Source organism: Leptonychotes weddellii, chromosome 2, assembly GCF_054177405.1.
Source record: "Leptonychotes weddellii isolate Sample4059 chromosome 2, ASM5417740v2, whole genome shotgun sequence".
NCBI lineage: Eukaryota > Metazoa > Chordata > Mammalia > Carnivora > Phocidae > Leptonychotes > Leptonychotes weddellii.
Window position 1 is genome coordinate 44,297,312 of NC_138370.1, and position 22,407 is coordinate 44,319,718.

The 22,407-nt window shown below is 51.5% G+C and overlaps 1 protein-coding gene across 2 annotated transcripts in view; it reads right to left on the reverse strand.

The window, feature by feature from the left end:
* Positions 1–22,407, reverse strand: part of FAM167A (family with sequence similarity 167 member A) — a 42,925-nt gene that overhangs the window by 14,799 nt on the left and 5,719 nt on the right. The window contains exons 2-3 of one of the 2 annotated variants that reach the window (XM_081810749.1): positions 20,920–21,021; positions 7,673–8,459 (exon numbers count right to left, since the gene is read on the reverse strand). In XM_081810749.1, coding sequence (XP_081666875.1) covers positions 7,673–8,041 — 369 coding nt within the window. In that variant the 5' untranslated portion in view covers positions 8,042–8,459; positions 20,920–21,021. The remainder of the gene's footprint in view (positions 1–7,672; positions 8,460–20,919; positions 21,022–22,407) is intronic. The other variant, XM_081810752.1, reaches the window with a different exon arrangement.

Genomic DNA, 22,407 nt, shown 5'->3' on the forward strand with positions numbered 1-22,407 from the left:
AAAAAAAAAAAAAAAAAGAAGCAGGCTCCCCGCTGAGCAAGGAGCCCGATGGGGATTAGATCCCAGGACCCTGGGATCATGACCTGAGCCGAAGGCAGAGACTTAACCGAATGAGCCACCCAGGTGTCCCTGGATCTGTATGTTTAACAAATGCCCTGGGTACCTCTTCCAGCAGTTACTACACACTAACATATTGTGTAGTTATTATAACCTAGAGGGTGCCCATCAGAGGAACTGGGCTTTCCTTATTATTGGAAAAATGTGATGGGAAATAAGGAGCAGCCTAATGTCAACCACACTTAAAGACATGGATCTGGTTGCTGAAGAAGGCAGGGATTTGTGTATTTCCCTTTGGTTAATTTCATCGTCTGCTGTGCCTGGTACACAGTGACCACTCCGCGTGCACCTCAGCTCCCCAAAGCAGTTTGGAACTGTACTTATCATACCTCTAGTATGGCTCTTGTCACATCATGTCATTGTGTTTTGTGTCTGTCTCCTCCACAAAAGGGAGAACCCCATAAAGACAGGAACCCTGTCCCATTCACCCTGGCCCCCACCTGCACCCAGCTCCTAAACTCAGGCACTCGGTGAACTCTGGCTATACTGATTGAACGGAGGATTGGATCAAAGGTCTCCCCTGCCTGTCTCTTACAGCTCCAGGGCTGCCTTCTCTAGCTATTCTCGGTGGGTACCCCGTCAGGCCTCTGTCTCCCACCTCCATCTCCTTTCAACTTGAAGACAGTCAAGGGAAGGAAAGAGGCAGGACCAGATTCTTGGAGTCGGCTTCATCTCCCTGGCCAACAGTCCCCGCCTCATCAGCTCTCACTGTGAGGGAGGAATTTCTGGGGATCCAGGCCTCAATTTTCTTACCTTAGTCTAGGAGAGTCTATGCCTTTTTTAAAACCTGTAGATTACAAGGTAAGGAATGTGTACCAATTACACTGGCAAGACAGAGAGGAGCTTGGAACTCTTTTTTTTTGCTTTTCATTTTTAAATCTTTTCCCTTCCTAAGGATATATAATGTATTCCTATTTTAGAAACCTCAGAAGCTACAGAGAAGTCCAAAGAATAACACTGGCACTCAGAAATAAAGGTCACTGATGTTTTGTCCTATTGCCTTTGCTTATAAATACTTTAGTAACGACTGAAGGGTTACTAAAGTGTGTAGCCAGGAGCCTTCCTCCTGCAGGTTGCTCATGCCGGGCAGGCTGAAAGCTCCCAGCTACACTGAGAAGACTCAGAGTCGGGCAAAGGAACAGCTGGACTAGGAACTGGGGACTTGAATCCCAGCTCAGCCAGTACCTCCCTGGATGGCTCTGAGCATATCCTAATCATAAAATGGCCACAGCTGTCCCAGGCCCTGCTACAGGGTGGTTATGAGGCATCGCTCACCCTTTACCCGTGTCCTGATCTGTAATTAGCAGGGTTTTATTTATTTATTTCCTTTAAAGATGTTGTTTATTTATTTGATAGAGAAAGAGAGGGCAAGCGAACACAAGTGGCGGTAGGGGCAGAGGGAGAGGGAGAAGCAATTCTTCCCTCCGCAGGGAGCCCGATGCCGGACCCGATCCCAAGATCCTGGGATCATGACCTGAGCCCAAGGCAGATGCCCAACCAACTGACCACCCAGGAGCCCAGCAGGGTTTTAAATATAGGCTTTTTGACAACTCCTGGCCGCACTGACTAGAACACTGAGTGTCAGGACCTATACCTAGTACAAAAGGTAAGCGATCTGGATCCAGAGCTAGGAGATGTGGGTCTATGTCCTGATTTGGCCATATCCTTGCATATGGCCTTGGGCAAGTCACTTAACCTCTCTGCTCTCAGGCTTAGTGTCTTTCTGAGCTTCAGTCTTCTCTTCTGTAAAATGGGAGTAGCAAGTACCTCTAAGCCTTCTCCCAGGATACTGTATGTAAAAGTGCTTTGGGGACCATACCATGCTCCCCAGATGGGAGCATTGTGGCTGTCATCAGACGATGCTCGGTGCGTTTGAACTGCCGCTTGGCTGTATCATTCAGTGGAAATACGGAACATTGGCCTTGTTGGCTGTGCCTGGGACACACCAGTCATGTGCTTGCCAACCAGGCAGCACAGGCAAGAGAGGCTTAATCAGGAGAGGCTGAAATCAAGCTGTGGCCACAGAAGGGCCAGCTGAGTTCAGGCCCATGACCTCCTGCCACGGCAGGCCCTAGAATTATTAAAACTTGTCAGGTTCCTCTTCCCTTTTTCTAACAACCATAAACACCTTTTGGGGGGCTTTCTGTGGGTATTAAACACCTGCACGAAACTAAAAGAAACGTATCTGCTCACTCCCGAGGATTCTTGCCCCAAAGACAACCCTTTAGGAAGCTGGACTGTTCTGTTTTTAGTTTTGGCACCACACAGGCCAAGTGGAAGATTTTTCCCCTTTATCTTTTGGATTGGCAAGGGGAACATTTTAGCAGGGTTGAAGAGAGGAGACAAGGGAGCATCCCTTTCCCCCTTGTGCTGCAAGCTCTGAGACCAAGCACAGAGGTTTGTGAAATGTTCTGAATTCCAGACTCAGCTAGAGAACTGAGTCCCACAGTATCTGGGGTGTGCCCTTTCTAGCTCACTCTTTCCTGAAGGACTGCCCCCGCCCCTTGGCCACCTAGTAAGGCCGCCCCAAAGGCAAGTTGCTGGAGGCTGGGACTTTCTGCCACCATAAGCAGTCTGGAACAAGCAGAGATGCACCACGGCCACTGGACTGAGCTCCGGGTCCGTCCCCTGCACACAGAGGCCGTAGCCCCACCTGCCATAGCCAGATGGAGACAGGGGCCCGGGATACTTGGGGAAGCCAAAGGTCAGGCCTTCCTAGCTTGGAGGAGTAATGCCAACAGGGTTTGAGGATCTCCACCTTCCTCGTATCCTCCAACACATGAGACTGGAGGAAGTGTCTGCCCTACTTATAAGTCCCTGGAGCATGTCAGGAGTGACTTGTCATTTTCCCTGTGGTGAGAGCAGAGAGGGAGAGTGAACCCCCAAGGGAGCTCTTAGGATCCTTTCTTGCCTTGGAAATAAGATTCAGGCAGTCACTCTCTGCCTTTGAGCTGGCCTCGTAGGAGACAGGGGGTGGACTAGCCTGTCTGTCCAGACCCAGCCTGGCCTGCCTCTGAAAGGGTCAACAATGATAACCAAGGCCTCACTGGTTTTATCAACAGCTCCTGGGACAGCCCTGTGGTAATCACAGAGCTGTCCGGGGCCTGCCCTCTACTGGGTACAACCTACTCCGGAGCCAAAACTTCCAACAAACTGAGGATTTGGCCTCCTGGAGGGAAAGCAGCCACCCGATTGTCTGAATTACAGATTTTTAATCTGCTACCTTAGCCACATGGGGAGAAAAGACAAATTTGCCTATGAGCCTACCCAGCTACAGAGACAACTTAACTCTGGGCTTAAAATAAAACAAAGGTTATCTGAAACTACTTTCACTGGGTTCTTTAAACAGGTTAATTTTTTTTTTTTAAAGATTTATTTATTTGAGAGAGAGAGAGAGGGAGCAGTAGACTCCCCGCTGGGCAGGGAGCCCAAAGCAGGGCCCCATCCCAGGACCCCGGGATCATGACCTGAGCCGAAGGCAGACACTTAATGACTGAGCCACCCAGGCCCCCCAAAACAGGTTAATTTTTAACGACACCTGCAGTGAGTTGACAGATGACAAATTAGGAAAACAAATGACATGAAGTTAAGTGTTTTGACTGAAATTCTAAAAATGTGAGAATGCGTTTGCTGTGCAGATGTCGAACTCCGTGTTTTCCATCCAGTCCAAGGATTTTACGAGTTGCCTTTGTTACTATTTAATCTGGAAGCGAAGTGGGCAGAACTGCATGTTCAAGTTGGCCAGCCTGCCAGTCTGCATTTGAGCTGCTTTGACCTCAGACATACAATCTCTGATGATCTTGTTCTTGGACAACTCGGTGGGGGATGCTGGGACTTCCTTCCCACAGGCCCATGTACTGACTGAGCCCTGAGCCAAAAGGGCAGCTATGGCAGCAGCTCAGCTCAGCTCAGGGTGCAGGCCTGGGGATCCCTGGGGCTTCCCTCTGAGGTCCCTTGTTGGTTCCCTGGACCCAGTCCTGCCTGCCTTTCAGTCCTTGCTTCTCAAAGTGTGGTCCGTGGACCAGCAGTATAGCATTACCTTGGAACTTGTTGGAAATTTGGAATCATGGACCCCCGTCCCAGACCAACAGGATCAGAATCTTCATTTTACCAGGAGAGCCAGGTGATCTGTATGCACATTAGTTTGGGAGTCACTGCTCTAAGAAGTGCTCCAGAGGGATTTCTGGAGCACAAATCCACCCCTGTCGTTGCTCGTTCAGCATGCCCAACTGGGCCCTTTGTGGGAGGGCCAGCTCTCCTGCTTCTCTCCCCATAGCTCTCCACCCTCAATGGTGAAGGCTGAGTTCAAGCTCTGGCTCTGGCACTTCCTAGTCATACAACCCTACGCAGGGCATCTGACTTCTATGAGCCTCACTTTACTCATCTGTAAAATGGAGACAGTGACAGCAATCACATAGGTCTGACGTAAGACAAAGAAATAATGGTGTGAGGACTGGGACTCTCGTTCAGTCTTATTTCTTCCTTGGCCCCCACTCCCATGCATTCTCTTCACTGCTGGCATCTTTGTGAATGTACATTTTTAGGAATCACCCAGCAAGATCCATTGCCTTTGGAAGATACTACATAGCATGGTGGCCAAGAAGAGCATGGGCAACGCAACCAGATGGGCCAGAGTTCAAATTTTGACTCTCTCTCTGAGCCTCGCTTTTCTCCTCTGTAAAATGGGGTTGACAGGAAAGTGATGTGACAATCAAAAGAGGTAAGTAATGCATGTGAAGTGCGTGGCAAACAACACACACTCAATTAGTGACAAATCTCGGTATTATTATTATTATTATTATTACTATTATTACCCATCCCCGGTAGCACAGAGAAATGGTGGGAAGGGTGGTAAATACCATGCAAATAAACTGGCACAGCTCCCACTCCGGAAAACAGTATGGAGTTTCCTCAAAAAGTTAAAAATAGAGGGGCTCCTGAGTGGCTCAGTTGGTTAAAGCCTCTGACTCTTGGTTTCAGCTCAGGTCATGATCTCAGGGTCGGGAGATTGAGCCCCACATTGGGCTCCATGCTCAACGAGGAGTCTGCTTGTCCCTCTCCCCCTACTCCCCTCCATCCCCTGCTCTCCCTCTCTTACATAAATAAATACAATCTTAAAAAAAAAGTTAAAAATAGAACTACCCTACGATGCAGCAATTGCACTACTAGGTATTTGCCCAAAGACTACAAAAACACTAATTTGAAGGGATACATGCACCCCGATGTTTACAGCAGCACTGTGTACAATAGCCACATTATGGAAACAGCCCAAGTGTCCACTGACTGGTGAATGTATATATACAATGGAATATTATTCAGCCATAAAAAGAATGTAATCTTGCCATTTGTAATGACATGAATGGAACTAGAGAGTATGCTCCTAAGTGAAATAAGTCAGCCAGAGAAAGATAAATACTATATGATTTCACCCATATGTGGAATTTAAGAAACAAAACAAACCAGCTAAGGGAAAAAAGGAGAGAGAGAGGCAAACCAAGAAACAGACTCTCAACTATAGAGAACACACTGATGGTTACCAGACGGGAGGGGTTAGGGGGATGGGTGAAATAGGTGATGGGGATTAAGGAGGGCACTTGTGATGGGCACCAGCTGATGCATGGAAGTACTGAATCACTATATTATACACCTGAAACTAATATTACACTGTATGTTAACTGGAATTTAAATAAAAACTTAGGGAAAAAACCTACTACACCGTATATGAAAAAAAAGAAAATATCATGCAAATATAAAGCATTATTAATGCTGACATTCCCTGTACTTACTTCAGACAGCCTTTGGCAGCCGAGTTAGTCCTGACAATTAGCGCTTCTCTCTCTGCCTACAGAACATTGCTCTCTACATTACCCATGGTTGTCCTTGACCTGGCCCACCTGCTTTCTCTCAGCATACAGTCCGGCCCGGGCACTCATGCGGCTTAGCTTGCAATGGCTGGTCAAGGAAAAGGGGCACAGCCTGCAGATCTACAACAATGCTTTTCAAGCTAGGCTGTGTTTGGAAGCGCCAGGGGTAGAGAGGGGGTGGGGGGGGAGGACTTTAAAATCTACTGATGCCTGGGGCCCACCCACTGACATTCATTTGATTGATCTGAGGTGCGTCTAGGTTCTGGGACCCTTTAAGTTTTCCCAGGTGACTCTAATATGCAGCGGGGGTTAAGAGACACCTCCCTCATCTAGAGGATGAGGAGGACAAGCTCTAGAGAACTCCCTCCTGGTTCACACGCAAGGAATACCTTCTCTACTCTCTACCCCAAAAGGGGGCCCATGAGGAATGCTAATTTATTTCGAAAGCAAAGGCCTCCCCTCCCAGAAGCAATAAAACTTCAAATGGACCCAGAGCCTAGTAATTGAATCCTTGGTTGATGGGGATATTTTTGCTCTCTTTGTGAAAACCAACTAAAGCAGTTCAGCCTCAGGAGTTTAAGGAGCAGCTTTAAAGAGCCAGGCCCACCGCGTGTCCCTCTCGACTCACCTCTTAAACCCCCCAAGAGCACCCCGTGGCAGTGGAGTGTCCAGAGACCCAGGCTGAATCCACAGATGCCCCATTTGCTATGCAAGCCAACTGACACTCCAGTTACTAAAGACAGACGTCGTGGAGTGGTGTGTTTTGGGAAGTAGTTTCAACATTAAACCTTAAACATGAAAACCAAAAAAGATTTCCAATGCATCAGAACACCTGAGTCCCTGAGCCTCCCCTTCCCCCTGCCCCAATGATTTATTTCAACCCATGAGGAATTCTAGGCCCCAAATGGGATCTGTTTTTCGGGCTTTTGCAGAACAAACCAGGGAGGCCTCTGCCTAACCTGTTGACACAGGAGTTATGAGTGGCTCTCGAAGGCGGTTGGCCGTTGGTTGCTGGCTCACCTGTGGCTAGAATGGCCTGGCTGGGCAGGTGTGACCTGGGCCACAGGTGATGAGGAGGGGCAGTTGAGATCACGGGGAGCATTAGCATTGTGCCCAACTTTGCCGAGGAGCCCTATGCCTGGGACCAGTGATTCTCCCCTGGGCTATGGGCACAAAGCTCTGAACACCCATTCCCTTTCCCACATGCTAGAGATGTCCCTGCTGGGAGCCTGCTGGGAGCCTGCTGGGCCCCTGGGCAGAGAAAAGGTCAAGCTGCTGCCCCCCCAGCCCCAAGCGTACCTATTGCTCATGCTCATTCCCTCGGATGTCCCCCAGCTCCTGACTTCTGGACAGACTACCACTCAGCCTCCAAGACCTAGCCCAAAGCTTTCAGGTCCCATCAACCACACCAACCTCTGGGCAGCTCCTTAAACACAGTTCCTCCATAAGTACCTGTGACTAGGGGCTAACTGGCATGTGGATCTCCTGTAACTACATAGTAATGAGGTCCACCCTTGATTTAATAGGACAATGACAGACGTGCAGTTGGGAAGGACAGAGATGGGGGAAAGAGAGAGAGATAAAGAGAGACAAAGACAGAGGAGACAGGGAGAGACAGAGAGATAGAGATAGAGAGAGAGAGAGAGATAGAGAGAGAGAGAGAGAATGGCATCTTTTCTGGGGGTTCTTACCAGTTCCTTCCTGAGCCAGGCTATAGCTTCGTCGATACTTTCAAAGCCTTCCAGCTTGCCGGTGGGCTGGGGCCCAGTGTCCTGGCTGGCACTCCCGTTAGGTGGGGGATGCTGCCTGGGCTCTCTCCCCGGGGATGAGGGCTCCTCCTCCCCACGCTCCCCCTGCTCAGCAGCTGGCCTCGGAAAGGGCCATGTTGGCTCCTCCAGCCTGGCCTGCCATTCCAAGTAGGAGGGCCTTCGGGTCTCCAGCCTCAGTTTCTCAGTGAGAGCCTTCAGGCTCCGGAGGTGGTCGTCGGGAGGCAGGGCTTCTCCTGCCGTCTCTTCTTGCCCACCTGCCACTTCTTCTACTTGGATCTGAGGCACAGACATTCTAGAGTCTTCTGGGGCAGCCGGGCGTGGGAGGTGGTGGGGGGCGGTGTGGGAATCTTGGTGGGTGGCAAGGTTGGGTCCCACTCAGGAATGGTCTCATCCAGCTGGGGTCGGGGCTCCTGAGGGCATTGTTGGGATGTGAGCAGCTCCCGGAGCTGACAGGGACGGTGGATGAGCCACACGGAGTGCCCTCCAGAGCCGCTGTGGAGGCTCAGGATTTAAGATTCTTCCCGGAGTCCTGTGGGTGCCATGTTTCACAAAAGGGCAGGAACAGACAAGCGTCAGCAGGAATCTTTGGGGGCAGATTTGCCAAGAAGTCCTGGAGGTGCGGGCGGATCAGGGGGGGAAGCAGGACTCAGCTCCCTTCCTCACGGGCAAGGGCAGGTGGTGAGAGGCTGCCGGCTGGTTGGAGGAGGCCCTGCAGGAAGGATGCAAATGATGTCAGTTCTAATCCCTCCCCTGGCAGGAGGCCTGCAACGTTCCTGAGCTCCTCAGGAGGGGAAACTGAGGCTCAGAGAGGTTAGGTGACCCGGCTGCCGATTGCTCACTCAGGACGAGAAGTGAGGCGATTTCAAGCCTTAACTCAACGCAGAGAAGTTAATAATAAATCAATGCTCTGTACAGTGTTTCACCGTCTAATGAAATGATTCCACCTCCATTATCACATTCAGTCCCCAAGGCAAGTCTATAAGTTACTTCTTTCTGTCCCCATTTTACATGCAAGGAACCTGAGGCTCTGCGAGGTTGAATGACTCACCAGAGAGCTCCTGGCGATTAGCGAGGACAAGGCTGGGTTGTCTGATTCTGAAGGGTCAGGTCTCTCCTCTGAGGGACAGTGACCTGTGGGTCCCCAGGCCGACACAGCTGGCCCCGCCCCGCCCCGCCCCCCACAGCCCCTGTCCTCAGGCGCTGGCTCTTCCAGGTCTTACTGTACACTCTCAGCTTCTTCCTCTAAGAACAACACCTTACCTCACTTCTTCCAAGGAGGAAGCAAATAAACCTGTAACGGCTGAGGGAAGAGCCGACCTCCCTCAAGGAGGACTGTTAAACCGAGCGAGGATTGTGACTCACCGTTCTAGAAAGATGGTTCCCACATTTACCTAAAATGCCCGCACTGCAGCGCCTCATGGACAAGGGCATGGCTCTCATTGGATTTGGCCTTCCCATCTCTGGGGAGGTGGTCTGAGCACAGGGTAGAGAAGGAACTCCGAGTCTGAGTGAAAGACCCCAGCCTCCCAGCCTCATCCCTGCGCCCACGGGGTCCAGGACATTTGACTTGAACCAAGGAGAGAAGTCCTTGGTTCTCAGGGTGATCTTTTAAACACATGTGCTGAGGGCATGCAGAAAAAGAATGAATTCATGTGGAATAATGTCCAAGATAAAGCTAACACGAAAAAAACAAACAAGACATTCATAGTCTGGAGAGTACACTGTTGGTGTGGAAAAGGAGGAGAAGGGACAGATTTTTATTGACTTCTATGAGCCTGAAAAGATCTCTGCAAGGAGAAAAACTAAAACTAAGAGTTCTGATTACTTGTTTGGGTGATGGGAACTGGGCACAGGGTGTTGGTGGACAGACATAGGAAGAGGCAGAGAGTTGGGCAGGGGAAAAATAAAAACATAGACTCAGCCCCCCAGGGAAGCTCTGGGGCTTTTCTCCCACCCAGCAATGGAGATGTTCAAGAAGAACAGACTGGGTGGCTCAGTCGGTTAAGCGTCTGCCTTCGGTTCAGGTCATGACCCCAGGGTCCTGGGATTGAGTCCTGCATCAGGCTCCCTGCTCAGTGGGGAGTCTACTCCTCTTTCTCTCCCTCTGCCCCTGCTCATGCTCTCTTCCTCTCCTTTCTCTGTCTTTCAAATAAATAAAATTTGGGGGCACCTGGGTGGCTCCGTCATTTAGGTGTCTGCCTTCAGGTCAGGGTGTCCTGGGATCGAGCCCCATGTTGGGCTCCCTGCTCAGCAGGGAGTCTGCTTCTCCCTCTGCCCCTCACCCCATTTGTGCTCGCTCTCTCTCTCTCTCTCTCAAATAAATAAAATCTTAAAAAAGAAGAAGAAGAAGAAGAAGAACAGAGCTTGCTGTTTTTTTGGACTGTTTCTATAATCCCCGCCTGCAACTCAATCTGACCAAAGGAAGTCTGGCTGTCCTCCCCATGCTCTGAGCCTGGCCCATTTGGGGGCATCCCTGAGGAATGAGGAGGAATATTCTATCCCAACTAATGGCAGAGAAACCTAGTTCTCACCTCTAGCCACCCAGATGGGAATCCTCAGAGGAACTTCCACAAAAATGAATTTTCAGGCTCCACTCCCAGGGGTTCTGATTCAATTAATCTGGGGCGGCACTCGGCCATCAGCATGTTTTTAAAGCTCCCCAGGGGATATGAGTGAGCGGCCAGGGCTGGGAACCACTGGTCTTGAGCTAGAAACACTAGACTAGGGATCAGATGGCCGAACTGTAGGTGCTGTCAGGCTTGCTGAGCCTCAGTTTCCTTGCCTATAAAATGGGGGTGATAATACCAATCTCCTAGGTTTGGGGGATTGGCAGAACTAAGGTTCGTACACACTTTCTGCAGGTGTAGCATGCTTGCAAATGCTGGGTGTTCTCAGGAGGGGCTTCCTGTGCAGTTTCAAGGTCACACAGGCTTCTTTAGAATCTCTCAGAATCTAAAGACCTATTAGCAGCCCCTCCCAGGCGCCGGAGGCCTCTTTGCTGAGGTGCCAGAATGTTTTGAATGTGCCTCGGGGTGGCTCTACCTTACAGGATTCTTCCCCCCCGCCCCCCCGCCCAGGCAGGGGAGCTCTGATGGTTTCCAGTGAAGCTTTGTGGAGAGGATCTCATTGCAGACAAACTGTAAGTAGTGCTCCCTCCACACCGCAGCTGTGTGAGCAGATGACACGGACTGTTCTCTCCCTGAGCTGCACACTTCACTGCAGAAGGCAGGGGCAGCTGTGGCTGGAGGGAGAACCTGTTAGGGAAGGGTCTTCCCTTTGGAGTGGGAAAGAGCTATGACTCCATGACTTTATGAGGCTGCCTCCAAGCGTAGGGGGAGTTATTTTAATTGGCGGTTTCTAAAGCAATCCAGAGAAGACCTGTGAAGACGGTGTCAGAAAGACGTGGAGGCATTAACAGGAGCGCCAATGCACTGTGAGTCAGCTAATGAGGATCCTTTGATCTGCTGAGCTTAGGGAGTGTGTGAAAGAACCCGTGTATGCATCCTCTCTCTCAAGCCTCCCAGTGGCCCCGAGGAGCAGGTGGGATTGCCCCGTTTCACAAATGAGAAAATCGAGGTGGGGAGGGGTGAAGTGAGTCACCCCTGACCACAGACAGGTGCTGGCAGCCGGATTTGGGTACAGTCTTTGGACTCTGGCTGGCCTCTGTCTACTCCAGAGGTTAGACAGCCCCCCGCAAGGGCACCCCGTTCTGTGATCTTGGACATGTCCCTTCTCGACCACTCTGTGCCTCTGTGTCCTCTTCTAAGAAGAGGGGATAACCAGGATCGTCTACATAATTTGCTGGGCTTGGCGCAAAATGAAAATGCAGAGCTCCTTGTGGAAAAGTATTAAGAATTTCAAGATGGCAACTGCAGAGCATTTATGCAGGCATGGGGCCCAGTGGGGCTGCCCAGGTCCCTTGCTTATGAAGCCGGCCCTGATGGTAATAATATCAGCTTCATGAACCATTTCAAGGATTGAAGTAACAAATATCGAGCCCTTCCCATGGTGCCTGCTCTACGGTAAGCCCTAGACAAAGTTATACTTTAAAACTATTATTCTTAAGATGGTGAAACCTATCAGTGCTACATCAGTCATGTGACCAGATAAACTACTCTGCGCTGCACTGACCAGTCACCCCGTTCGTCCCAGACCTGCTTGGTGGCCTGAGCCACTCCCTGCACCCTGCATCCTTCCCTCGAAGCTGACTGAGATGACGTCGATCGGCCCCACCTCCCCCCAGATGTTCAGGTCTCCCCCTCAGAGTCGCATCATGCAGCGGTGACTAGCAGGTCTGCCACAGGAAGGAAAAGAAAAGCCCAGCTTAGGAAAACACCATTCTCCATAGCCCCACTCCCTTCCCTCCCTGCTCCTATTCTAAACACCCCTGTCCACAGCTCAGGGCCCCGGGAGTCACCAGCTTTGACAGTGTGTTATCCACATGGTAAGAGCAAAGGCAGGGGGGCTGAATGCCTCAGCTCTGGCCCCAGATGTGCTCCCCAGAAACCCAGTGCTGGGGCTCAGCTCTCTCCTCTTGGCCTCCGTTTCCTCCTCTGTACAAGGGGGCTTCCTACCCCAACCCGCCTCATGAGGATGCTGGGAGGATCAGCTGGAATCTGGTGCATGAAAGCTCTCCACAACCTTTGAAGATCTGTACCCACCTGAGGATTATTATTAGCATCAAGGCATGTGTGGGGTGTGGAGCACCCTGAGTCAGGGACTCGCCACTTGAGGTGTGTGGTCACCTGTAGCAGGCAGGGACGGAGCCCTAGACTGCTTCCCACGGCCCCCAGCACATGCAGGTGGTGCGGATTTGCTGAAACAGGATCCGTTCTCCATTCTCCTGGTCCTTAGGTGGTGTCCCAGGGATCACTGGCCCTCTGGATGCCCTGGTGCCCGAGAGCCCCTGTGGAGTTGCTTCCCCTGCCCTCCAGCTAGGCTGCCAGGAGCTGAGCTGGAATGTCACGACTCAGGTCACCACAGGGATGTGGGCACTTAGTGGGCACTCAGCTGGGTGCAGGGAGCAGAAGCCAGCCCTGGACGGCTCTCTGGTCTGAAAGGGCAGTAGGGACTTCCCTTTCCTCTGCACAAACCAGGGATTTGGGAGCACAGGCACTGGGAGGAAGAGCCCTTCAACACCTGGGCGAAGGGGCTTGCTTTATATCTAACCTAAGTCCTTCCTGCTGCTGGGGAACACATTTTCTCTCCCTCTGAGCCTTGCAAAGGCAGACAGCCTGGGGAGGAAAGCCAAAGGATGCTGGCAGAACCAGGCGCCCAGAAAAACAAGGTCAGACCCTAATCCCACCAGGCCCGGGCGTGCTCTGCCAGGCGGGCCACCCAGCTGCTGGGGGACACGAAATTTCCCGCAACAGAAGACAAGCCTCAGGGGCGCATCCACCTTATTGTGGTAGAGACAAGCCAGCGCCCGGGGACCTGCACTGCCTGGGAGGACTGCTGCCCGAACACGCTCCTGGCTCACTCCAGCCCAGGGTGGCTTCGGCGAAGGAGACTGTGCCAGCCATGAGCTAACTCCCGGGCCGCTGGAGGAGCCAGTGGGTGCAGCTCAGTCATCCGGCCAATTATGCCCTGTGTCATCACGACCTAGTCTGTTCACTTGGACCACTTTCAAACCCACTTCCTAGATGGGCTCCATGGGCAGGGGAGCGTGCAGGGGCTGCTAACCCATTCTGTCTGTCTCTCCCTGTCTCTGTCTCTCTCAGGGTGAAGGTAGCATGAAGATGAGCCCGTTCCCTGACTGCACTCACTCCCTATTGCTCTACGTTCTAAGACACTCGAAAGCCACCCTCGCCCTGTTTGGATCCCCAGGCTCGTGCCTGCTCCCCCCACCGTCTGGGGTTCCTCGCTAGAACTGTTTCATTTCTTCTCCACAGTATGCAATTTCCCCACCACTCCTGTCCCATGGAGCAGCACCCTCTCTCAGCGCCTCGGGGCTTTGCACAAGCTGTTCCCTCCACCTGGAACACCCTTCCCTCCCTCTACCCCTCATTTCCCAGGTGGTTTCTTTTTCAGGAAGTGTTCCTTGACTCGCCCCAGCTGCGTGTGCCTGGGATGCAAGGAGAGCACGTCAGAGAAACAATTATCTCATCACAACAATATTAGCTAATGTTTACTCAGAGCAGACCACACCAGGCATTGTTCGAGCAGCGTTACATGTACCAACACATGAGTCCTCCCAACAACCCTACAAGGCAAGTAGCGCTGTATCCATTACACAGATCAGGAGACTGAGAGACACAGAGAGGCTGAGTAGCAGAACTAATGAATGGGAAAGCGGGGATCTCACCTCTGCAGTCCAGCTCCGGGCTGGCTCGTCAACCCCTGGGCTTACCGGCCCTCTCAAGCCACAGCACTGCTACAAGGAACTTTCCTGATGCTCCCTTTACCAGACTCCGAGCTTCACGAGGGTGAGAACACGCAGCACTTAGCACCGTGCTGCTCTCTCTAAACGTCTGTAGAATGAACGAGCAAATAGAACAGATTCCCCCCTGGGCCCCCACCCCATGCACCGTGGACTGTGCTCGCTCCAGTCTGAGCCGGTCTGGACAGGCTCACAGAAGCAGAGCGGACCTGGTCCCCTCACCACCTGTCCTCACGAGACCTGCCCTGACCTCAGAGTCCCAGACACAGGCTGTCAGGCCCTAGGAAGACAGGAATAGCCTTGTCCTGTTTCAAGTGCCAGGACGGGGAGCTGGCACTCCAGGCCATCCAGCATCACAGGTACAGCTGGAGGACCTCCTCTGTGTCCAGCATCATGAGGTACTTTCCACCCCGTGTCCTTTCTCTCTTCCGGAAAGAGCATTTGTCTGTGTGCTTCCTGTTGAGTAAGGAACAGGTGGGGCTAGGTAGGGAGAGATAGGTAGGGGGCTAGGTGATCAGGCTCACCAAAAATCCCAGAAATGCTGAGGAGTAACAGAACCAGAGATAAGGGAACAGAACCACACCACCTCGTTTGTCTTAAACAGCAGAGCCGAGATAGTCAAAGGAGAAGTAATCAGAGCGCTATCAGGGGTGACATCAAGAAGATTCAAGTCCCTGGCCAGTGTTCTATAAGAGACAGACCATAAAGCCTTCAGGGGTCCCTATTCAGGTCCCCTCTCACTCGAGGGAGCCTTTTTTCTTTCCTCTCTGTTCTCACCTTCACTGAATAAACTTTCACTTCACTTCACCCTTTTGTGTCTGCGACACTCATTCTTCGACTCAGTGAGACAAGAACCCTGAAACCCTTTCAAGACGGGCATGCCTTCTCCGTCCTGAGTAGATGGTCACATGACCCCAGCTGGGCCAATCAGAGTCCTCCTAGGTTTCTGTACCAGAATTATCCAGAAACCAGCCATGTTCCATGCTGACCTGGGGCTCCCGGGGGCCATCTTGGTCACCACAGGGAGAAACTGTGTTTCTGACGTTTATAACCAACATAAGCCTGTGTTGGACAGAGAATATAAAATAACACAGTGGATATTTGTTGGCATTTGTCTTGTTTGTTTACCATACACTGCTTTCAGGGGGCTCTTCATCTAGTGCTGGACAGCAGGATGGGTGCCTCTCCTCTGAGCAGAGAGGATCAGATCCTCCCTCCTTCCTGTCCCACGCCCTGACACCCAGGTGAGAGCATGCAACTTGAGCTTGACCAGTCAGATGCTCAGGCCCAGGCCTCAGAATGTGGGGTGTGAGGCGCCAGGGTGGCTCAGTTGTTTAAGCGTCTGCCTCCGGCTCAGGTCATGATCCCGGGGTCCTGGGATCGAGCCCCTGTTTTTCCCTCTCCCTCTGCCTGCCGCTCCCCCTGCTTGTGATCTGTCAAATAAATAAATAAAATCTTAAAAAAAAAAGAATGTGGTGTGCATGAGGCCCAGAAGCAGAAATGGTTAGGATTCATTTGTGGCCACATGAGCCTTGGAGGCAGATGTGAAGTGCAGGGGAGATGGCATTATCTTAGCCAGATCATCCCTGTTAAAGGGCTGTTGGAGGACGTGATATGTAATAAGAAATATAGATTTGGTTTCCATCCCCAGTTTCTGAGACAGAGCTCCTGTAACCCTTGGAATGTCCTAAGTGATGAGAGCAGTAAGAATATTTCTTGATGCAATGTCTGGGTTTTGTCCCTAGTTCTTGAAATAGCTCTAGAGCCAGAGAGGTGAAAGGACTGTCTTACTATTCATAACAAGCCCCTTTCAACCGCACCTGAGTTTATGTTAATGAGGGGACTCACGGAAAGCCCACTCTGTGATGAGAAGGTTGGAACTTGCAGCCCCGCCCCTGCCCTGGGAGGTGGGGGGAGAGGGGCTGGAGATTGAGTCGATCGCAAATAGCTAATGATTTAATCAATCGCACCTATGTAATGAGCCTCCACAAAAACCCTGCCCGAAGGGGTTCAGAGAGCTTCTGGGTTGGTGCACGCATAGAAATTCTGGGAGGGTGGAGCACCTGGAGAGGGCATGTGAGTTCTGCACCCCTTCCTCCTACCTTGCCCTATGTACCCCTTCATTGGCAGGTGAATGAAAGTAAATGCTTCCTGAGTTTTGTGAGCCATTCTAGCAAACTAGTGAATCAGAGGAGGGGGTTGGGGTCAATTCCCAATGTATAGCCAGTAGATCAGAGGTACCAGCGACAATCCGGGACCTGTAGTTGGCGTGGGAAGCGGGGACAGTCTGCGGGACTGACCCCTTCACTTGCGGGGTCTGACACTGACTTTAGCTCGATGGTGTCAAAATTGAGGGAGATCACAGGACACGCACTTGGCGTCTGCAGAGAACCAGAGGGCTGTTTGGTGTGGAAAAATCACACATCTGTTGTCAGAGTGTTTTGGGGGGTATTGTGTGAGTAAAAACCTAGCACCCCACGTAGTCGGTCTCAGACAAACCATTTAATTCACAGGGCCTTGCCTCCCACTCTTTGTTTTCTGGAGCTTCCTTGGTTCTGCCTGTTTTCTCCTTTAGGTCTCTACCTTCTGCCAATTCTGTGAACTCCTTACAGCAACACTGTTTTCTGGTGCTTAGACCAAGAGCCCCAACTGAAAGGAGAGGGGGATGTATAATTCATCTGGGGAGACAGAATCCATCCCTGAGGGTTCAGCAGTATCCTAAAACAGCATGCCATCCAAAACACTCTCCCCTCCCCACATTTCCACATGCCCCTGAGAGGCGGGTGGGGCCCCCTCCAGCTGAGAATCACAGGGCCCCCCCGTTTTGAAAGTGGGGTTGTTGCAGTGTCCATCCTGAAGAGATAGAGCAAGGATGAGAAGAGAGAGTGAGGGGAAAGGGCTTGGAGGACTATCATGCTTCTTATAAACTTAAATTCAGGGCAGCTCAAGCCACAACTCACACCTGAATTTTTTTCTTTCCTTTTCTAAAGCAACTAATTTTTTTTTTCCCCCAGGTGGGTGAGGGGTCAATAGGTCTGGGGCGTGGAGGCGGAGCTTTGACAAGGTGGCTTTTCCAGCCAGGTTTAATCATAAACCCACAATGCTTATCTTAAATGGAGAGCCGGGGTGGGTTGGGGGGGGGGTGACTCAGGCCTGACCTCCGGTGGTGGCCCATGCAGGCTGTGAATTTCTAGTGCAGGCGGGGGGACACAGCCCTGCGCCCTACAGGGCTGCCCAAAGGAGCCAGGGAGCTTCGAGGAGCTGCCAGAAAGTGGGTTTTCTCTCCTGTCAGAGGTTGCTATGGTGACCGAAGCAGGAGGGGACACCCGCTGGTCTGGCCCTACATAGCTCATCTTTATTCCATGTCTTGGTCTGAGCCGGTGTTGGGAGGGAGCTCCTGAGATGGGGGAATGACATCTTGCAGAGACTGGACCCTGGTGTGGGTGAACTGCGCTGGGACAGTGTGTGTGTGTTTGTGTGTGTGTGTGGTGGGTTACACTGTTGCATGTGTGCTCTTGGTGTGTGGTGGGGGACGATAGTAAGGGAAGGGGGACGGTACCAGGGTTGTGCATGTCGGTGGGATCTTCCTCAAATGCCCCCCGCCAAGATCTACAGACCTCAGGGGACAGCCCACCTGCAGGGGCTGCATGCTGCCCCCCTAGAAGAACCCTTCATTTCCCACTTCCTGGAAGTCATCTCTGCTGCCTGGCTGACTCCTCCTGGCAGCAAGTCACTGTGAGAATCCAGCCATTTCGTCTAAGAGTCCGAGGTGCCACTGCCTGCCCTCAAGCCTCGGCCCAGTCGGCTGACCTCTGCCTGATTGCAGGCACCCACTTCACGCATGTCTGCTCAGATGTCCCCTCCACACGGAGACCATCGTACCGAGATACCCTCCTTCATTTTACTCCGTAGCTGCTATCACTCACCATACAACTATGATGTTATATGTTATTTGTTTACTTGTTTATGGTGTGTTTCACCCCCTAGAATGTAAGCTCCGTGAGGGCAGTGATGTTCTCTTGCTTCTCTTGCTCATTCCTGTGACCCTAGTACTCAGAACACAGTAGGTGCTCAGTAACCTTGTTGAATGGATGAATGGCCTGTCTGGGACCTCCCTGCTCCTCACAAAGACTAAAGCTCTGCTTTCAAGCTCAGCTAAGGGGTTGCTTCCACTCAAAAGTCCTCAAGGATGCCTTGCCTACCAGGTCAGTCTTTGAATTCCCCAGGGACTGGCCTCCATCATGCTCACCGCACATTTGCCTGTTCGACACTCCTCAGGGAGTGTCCTGCCTCCCTGACCAGACGTCTAGCTCCTCAATAGGAAGAGCATTGCTTTCTCTTGCGTCCTGAACGCAAGGCTCTACAAATAGTAGATGCTCAATAAATGCTGAGCATGGTGATGCTGTGAATTATGTGTGAACACATTCCAGCTGGAGTAGTTCTACCTCCAAATCTGCCCAGCAGAAGACCTCCTGCAAGTTCATAGGTAAGACTTTCAAGGTCAGAATGAGTCTGAGCTGGGAAGTGGGGTGGCTTGGGGGGGCTGGCCTCACTTGATGTTTTATCTTTCCTCCATAACCTCATGTTTGAATATGACCAAATCTTGGAGCATACTTCAAACACCACCTCATTCTACAGCCTTCTATGTTCTTTCCAAATGGAACTGATTGCTTCTTCCCCTAACAAATTTTTTTTAGGGCTTTTCTGCACCAACTAGTCTAGGTATTGGCCATTTCTCTCAGCTTGGATCGCATTAGTTACATTTCTGATGTACCTGTTAGCTGGACAGATGTCTTCAGCATCCCTTCTGTGAGGCCTATCCCAGTGTCATTTCAGTGTTCAGAAGGGACTGTGAATCTGAGCTCCCTGCCCATCACCCCCACCCCCAGGGATGCTCACGTGACCCAGACTTAAACATTTGTTTTAGCCCTTACTCTGGCAAGAGTAACTGGTCCAATGGATGTGTGCACAGCCAGGCAAGTCCAGTCTGAATATTTTCATGGGATTTAAATATAGGCATCTGAAGAAACAAGGTGGCTTTTCAGCCTGGAATTCCAGGATGCATCTTTCTCAGCCTCATGGAGAAAACTCATTTACATTGAGAAGGAATAAGCCTTTAGGAAGGAGAACCAAAAGAGAGGCAGAGATAGAGACAGTCAACATCTTCAGAGCCATTGGATCCAACAGTGCCCAAAGACAGAAACTCCCCACTTCTATGCACTAATACATTCTCTCCTTTGCTTGGGCTAATTTAAGCTGGACTTCTGTCCCCTGTCATCAAGAGGGGCCCAAGCCACCTCTCTGTACTAACTGTGGGATCTGTCTAGGAACAGTCTGATTCCGATCCTTCCCCATACTTCTTATAGCTACTTGTTTGCTATCACCAGTTCAATTTTAACACATATTTTCGGTATAAATAAAGGAATATATAAATGGCCATTTCCTCTCTGACTGAGTACATCACCAGTTCAATTTCAACATACATTTTCGGTAAAAATAAAAGAAATATATAAATGACCGTTTCCTCTCTGACTGAATACATCACCAGTTCAATTTTAACACATATTTTCGGTAAAAATAAAAGAAATATATAAATGGCCATTTCCTCTCTGACTGAATACAGGAATAAAAATACAAAATCCTAGAATCAAGAGGAAGAGGGGAAGAGAAACATTTTCTAGTGGCTACAATGGGCCAAGCACTGTGCAAACATCTAGTTGAACCCTTGAACTGGCCCTGAGATAGGAATAGTATTCTCCCTGCCTGACAGGTCATATACAGGTGAGTGAAGAAACCACCATTTGAGCCCAAGTTCTCCCAACTCCTCCATTGTGGCCACGCCCCCAAATGGCTTCATTTGTAGAAATTAACAGGATACGCGCTTTAGAGTGTTTCAGTGTTTTAAAGCCCAGGTTCTTAGGAATCCCAGGGGCAAATAATGCCATTTAAATAGTCTTATGGCAATGCTTCATTTTCCTATAAAACTGATCTGGGCAGTCGAGGAGGATGAGACCCAAGCAGCTAGACTGAAGTGTCCCCCCCGCCCCGCCCAGTTGACACTGGGAAGCCAGACTGCTGCAGCATGAGGGTCTCTCTCCTGGGCTAGAGCCTGCCTTCCAGGGCAGGGCCTGGCAAGTAAGGGAACCCAAGCCTCAGGACAGTTCTGCCGTTCATGACTGCGATACCCTCCTGGACAAGTCACATGACTTCCTGGAATGTGAGTGACGGGCCTGGCATGGGAGACAGAGCTCATTTCTTTTGACCATGGTGTTGCTGTTGGGGGCCTGGTGGCTCCCAGGCCGGTCCCAGGGGCAGCTGGGATGCCCAGACCTGAGGCTGCCGGCGTGGGAGGATGAGCTGATGGGGGTGAGGCCCAGTCTGGGATCCCGGGAGGTGCAGGGAGGCTCACTGGGCTGGGTTCCTCACTCCCCTGGACTTTCCTGCTCCAGGCACCCCCAGGCAGCCTCCCAGCCAGGGTCCAAGCCCTGCTGCTGGTAGATGGGAATGAGACAGTCATTTTCGATAGACCCAGCCCAGAGTGGGCGACAAAAGAGCCCCTGGCCTGAGAGTCAGCTCCAGGGACCCTGTCCCATCCCGAGCGACCGAGGCGACTCACTTCCCCTCTCAGGGCTTCTGCTTCTCCCCTGCAAAATGTGCAATGTGGGTGCAGTGGTCTCTGCACTTCCTTCCACCTTGACATGCGCAGAGTCTAGACCACAGCAGCTGGTGGGTGGTCACAATGTCCCCGAGCTGCACCCATGAGAGTAGGGGGGCAGAGGAACCCACTTACCCACACTCCCCCCGGGGGTGTCTCCCGGTGAAGCTCGGTTTCCAGCGTCCAGTGCTAATGGTTGTTACCTTCACTTATCATTCAGAGCTTCTGTTTCCATACCTGGAATAGCAAGAACAATCACAATGATTTTGAAATCACCCTGCACGCAAAAGTTCACGAGTTTTTCCCCACACACTATGGTCTGGGCTGGAGAGGCCTTCCTGAGATTTCAACCACAGACAAACCGCAAACCAAAGACGTCTCGAGACTCGCCTGGGGTCACACAACTTCATTAGTGGGGTTGTCTGGGCTCAGATTCCTCTTCTGACTCCAAGCTGAGCTTTTACTGTCTAGAATACCTGGAAACCTTGCTTCATCCCACTGGGATATTGTGAGGCAAGATTCTATTAAAAACCCTTGTTCAGACCTTTGCACATTCAAAGTGCTCGGCCCGTGCTGAATAATTGATGGGCTCTGCTCCGGGCTGCTCAGAGCAGATGCACAGGCCTCCTGCCACACACAGGGCTGGGAACGTGGAAACCTTTCCTATCATTTTGTCCAGTGAAAGAAGTTGCCCAGAAAATCACCAAGAAAGAGTTGTGCTCCCTGTTGCTGCCGGGAAAGGCCCCGGCTCCTCGGCTCCTTGGACCTGCAGATCTAATTTACTGCCTCACTGAAAGGAGAGGAGAAAGCGCAGGGCTGCTGCAGGGAGGGGTCTGCTGGGCCGCCCAGGGTCGAGGCCACAGTGTCCCCTCCAAGGCTGCGAGGCCCTGGGAAAGGGCTGCTCTGCTCTGACAGGCAGGGAAAAAGGTGCCTGAGAATCCTCAAGTCCCATGAGGGGGAGGAGTGCGGAGGGGGGGGAAGGGGGAAGGGGCCATGGGAAATGCAGAGTCTGAAGCAGGGGCCCTCCTCCAGGGAGAGCCCGAGGAGGCAGAGACGCCTGGGAGGGGGCTGAGGCAGCCCGTTGCCGCCCCAGCCCTCCGCTGCATGTGACCACAGCACTTTTCTGGCCAAAGGCCATGGCACTGGGGATTAGGGGGTAGAAAGCGGACACAGAGTGGCCTTTAACGCAATTTGCAGACATCAAAGTAGAATGCAGTTCAGGCGGGTGTTCTGGCTATAAAAGCAGGGAACATTTCACAGCTGACTGAAACTCAGGGTGCCACTTCACAGCTAGGGGCGCTGGGGTGTACATCGTCCCCCTGTGGGGTTCGGCCCACCAAAGCGTCTCCCGACGAGGATGTGTCTCAGCCCCTACACAAGGCAGATTTAGAACTATCCAAATCCACAGGATAATTGGCTTCAACTTCAAATAAGCAGAATCAACAAAGTCCAGCTCAAATGGGAATTTGTTTTGATGATGGGCTTTCTATTTTGCTCTGCATTACAAGTTCCAAAGCCTAATGGTTTAGCAAGGACTTCCTAAGAAGTTTCATGGTGTGCTCTGTGCTTAGGCAAGTCACTTCACCTTCATACTCTGTCTGGGTATGCTGAGCTCTCCAGGGA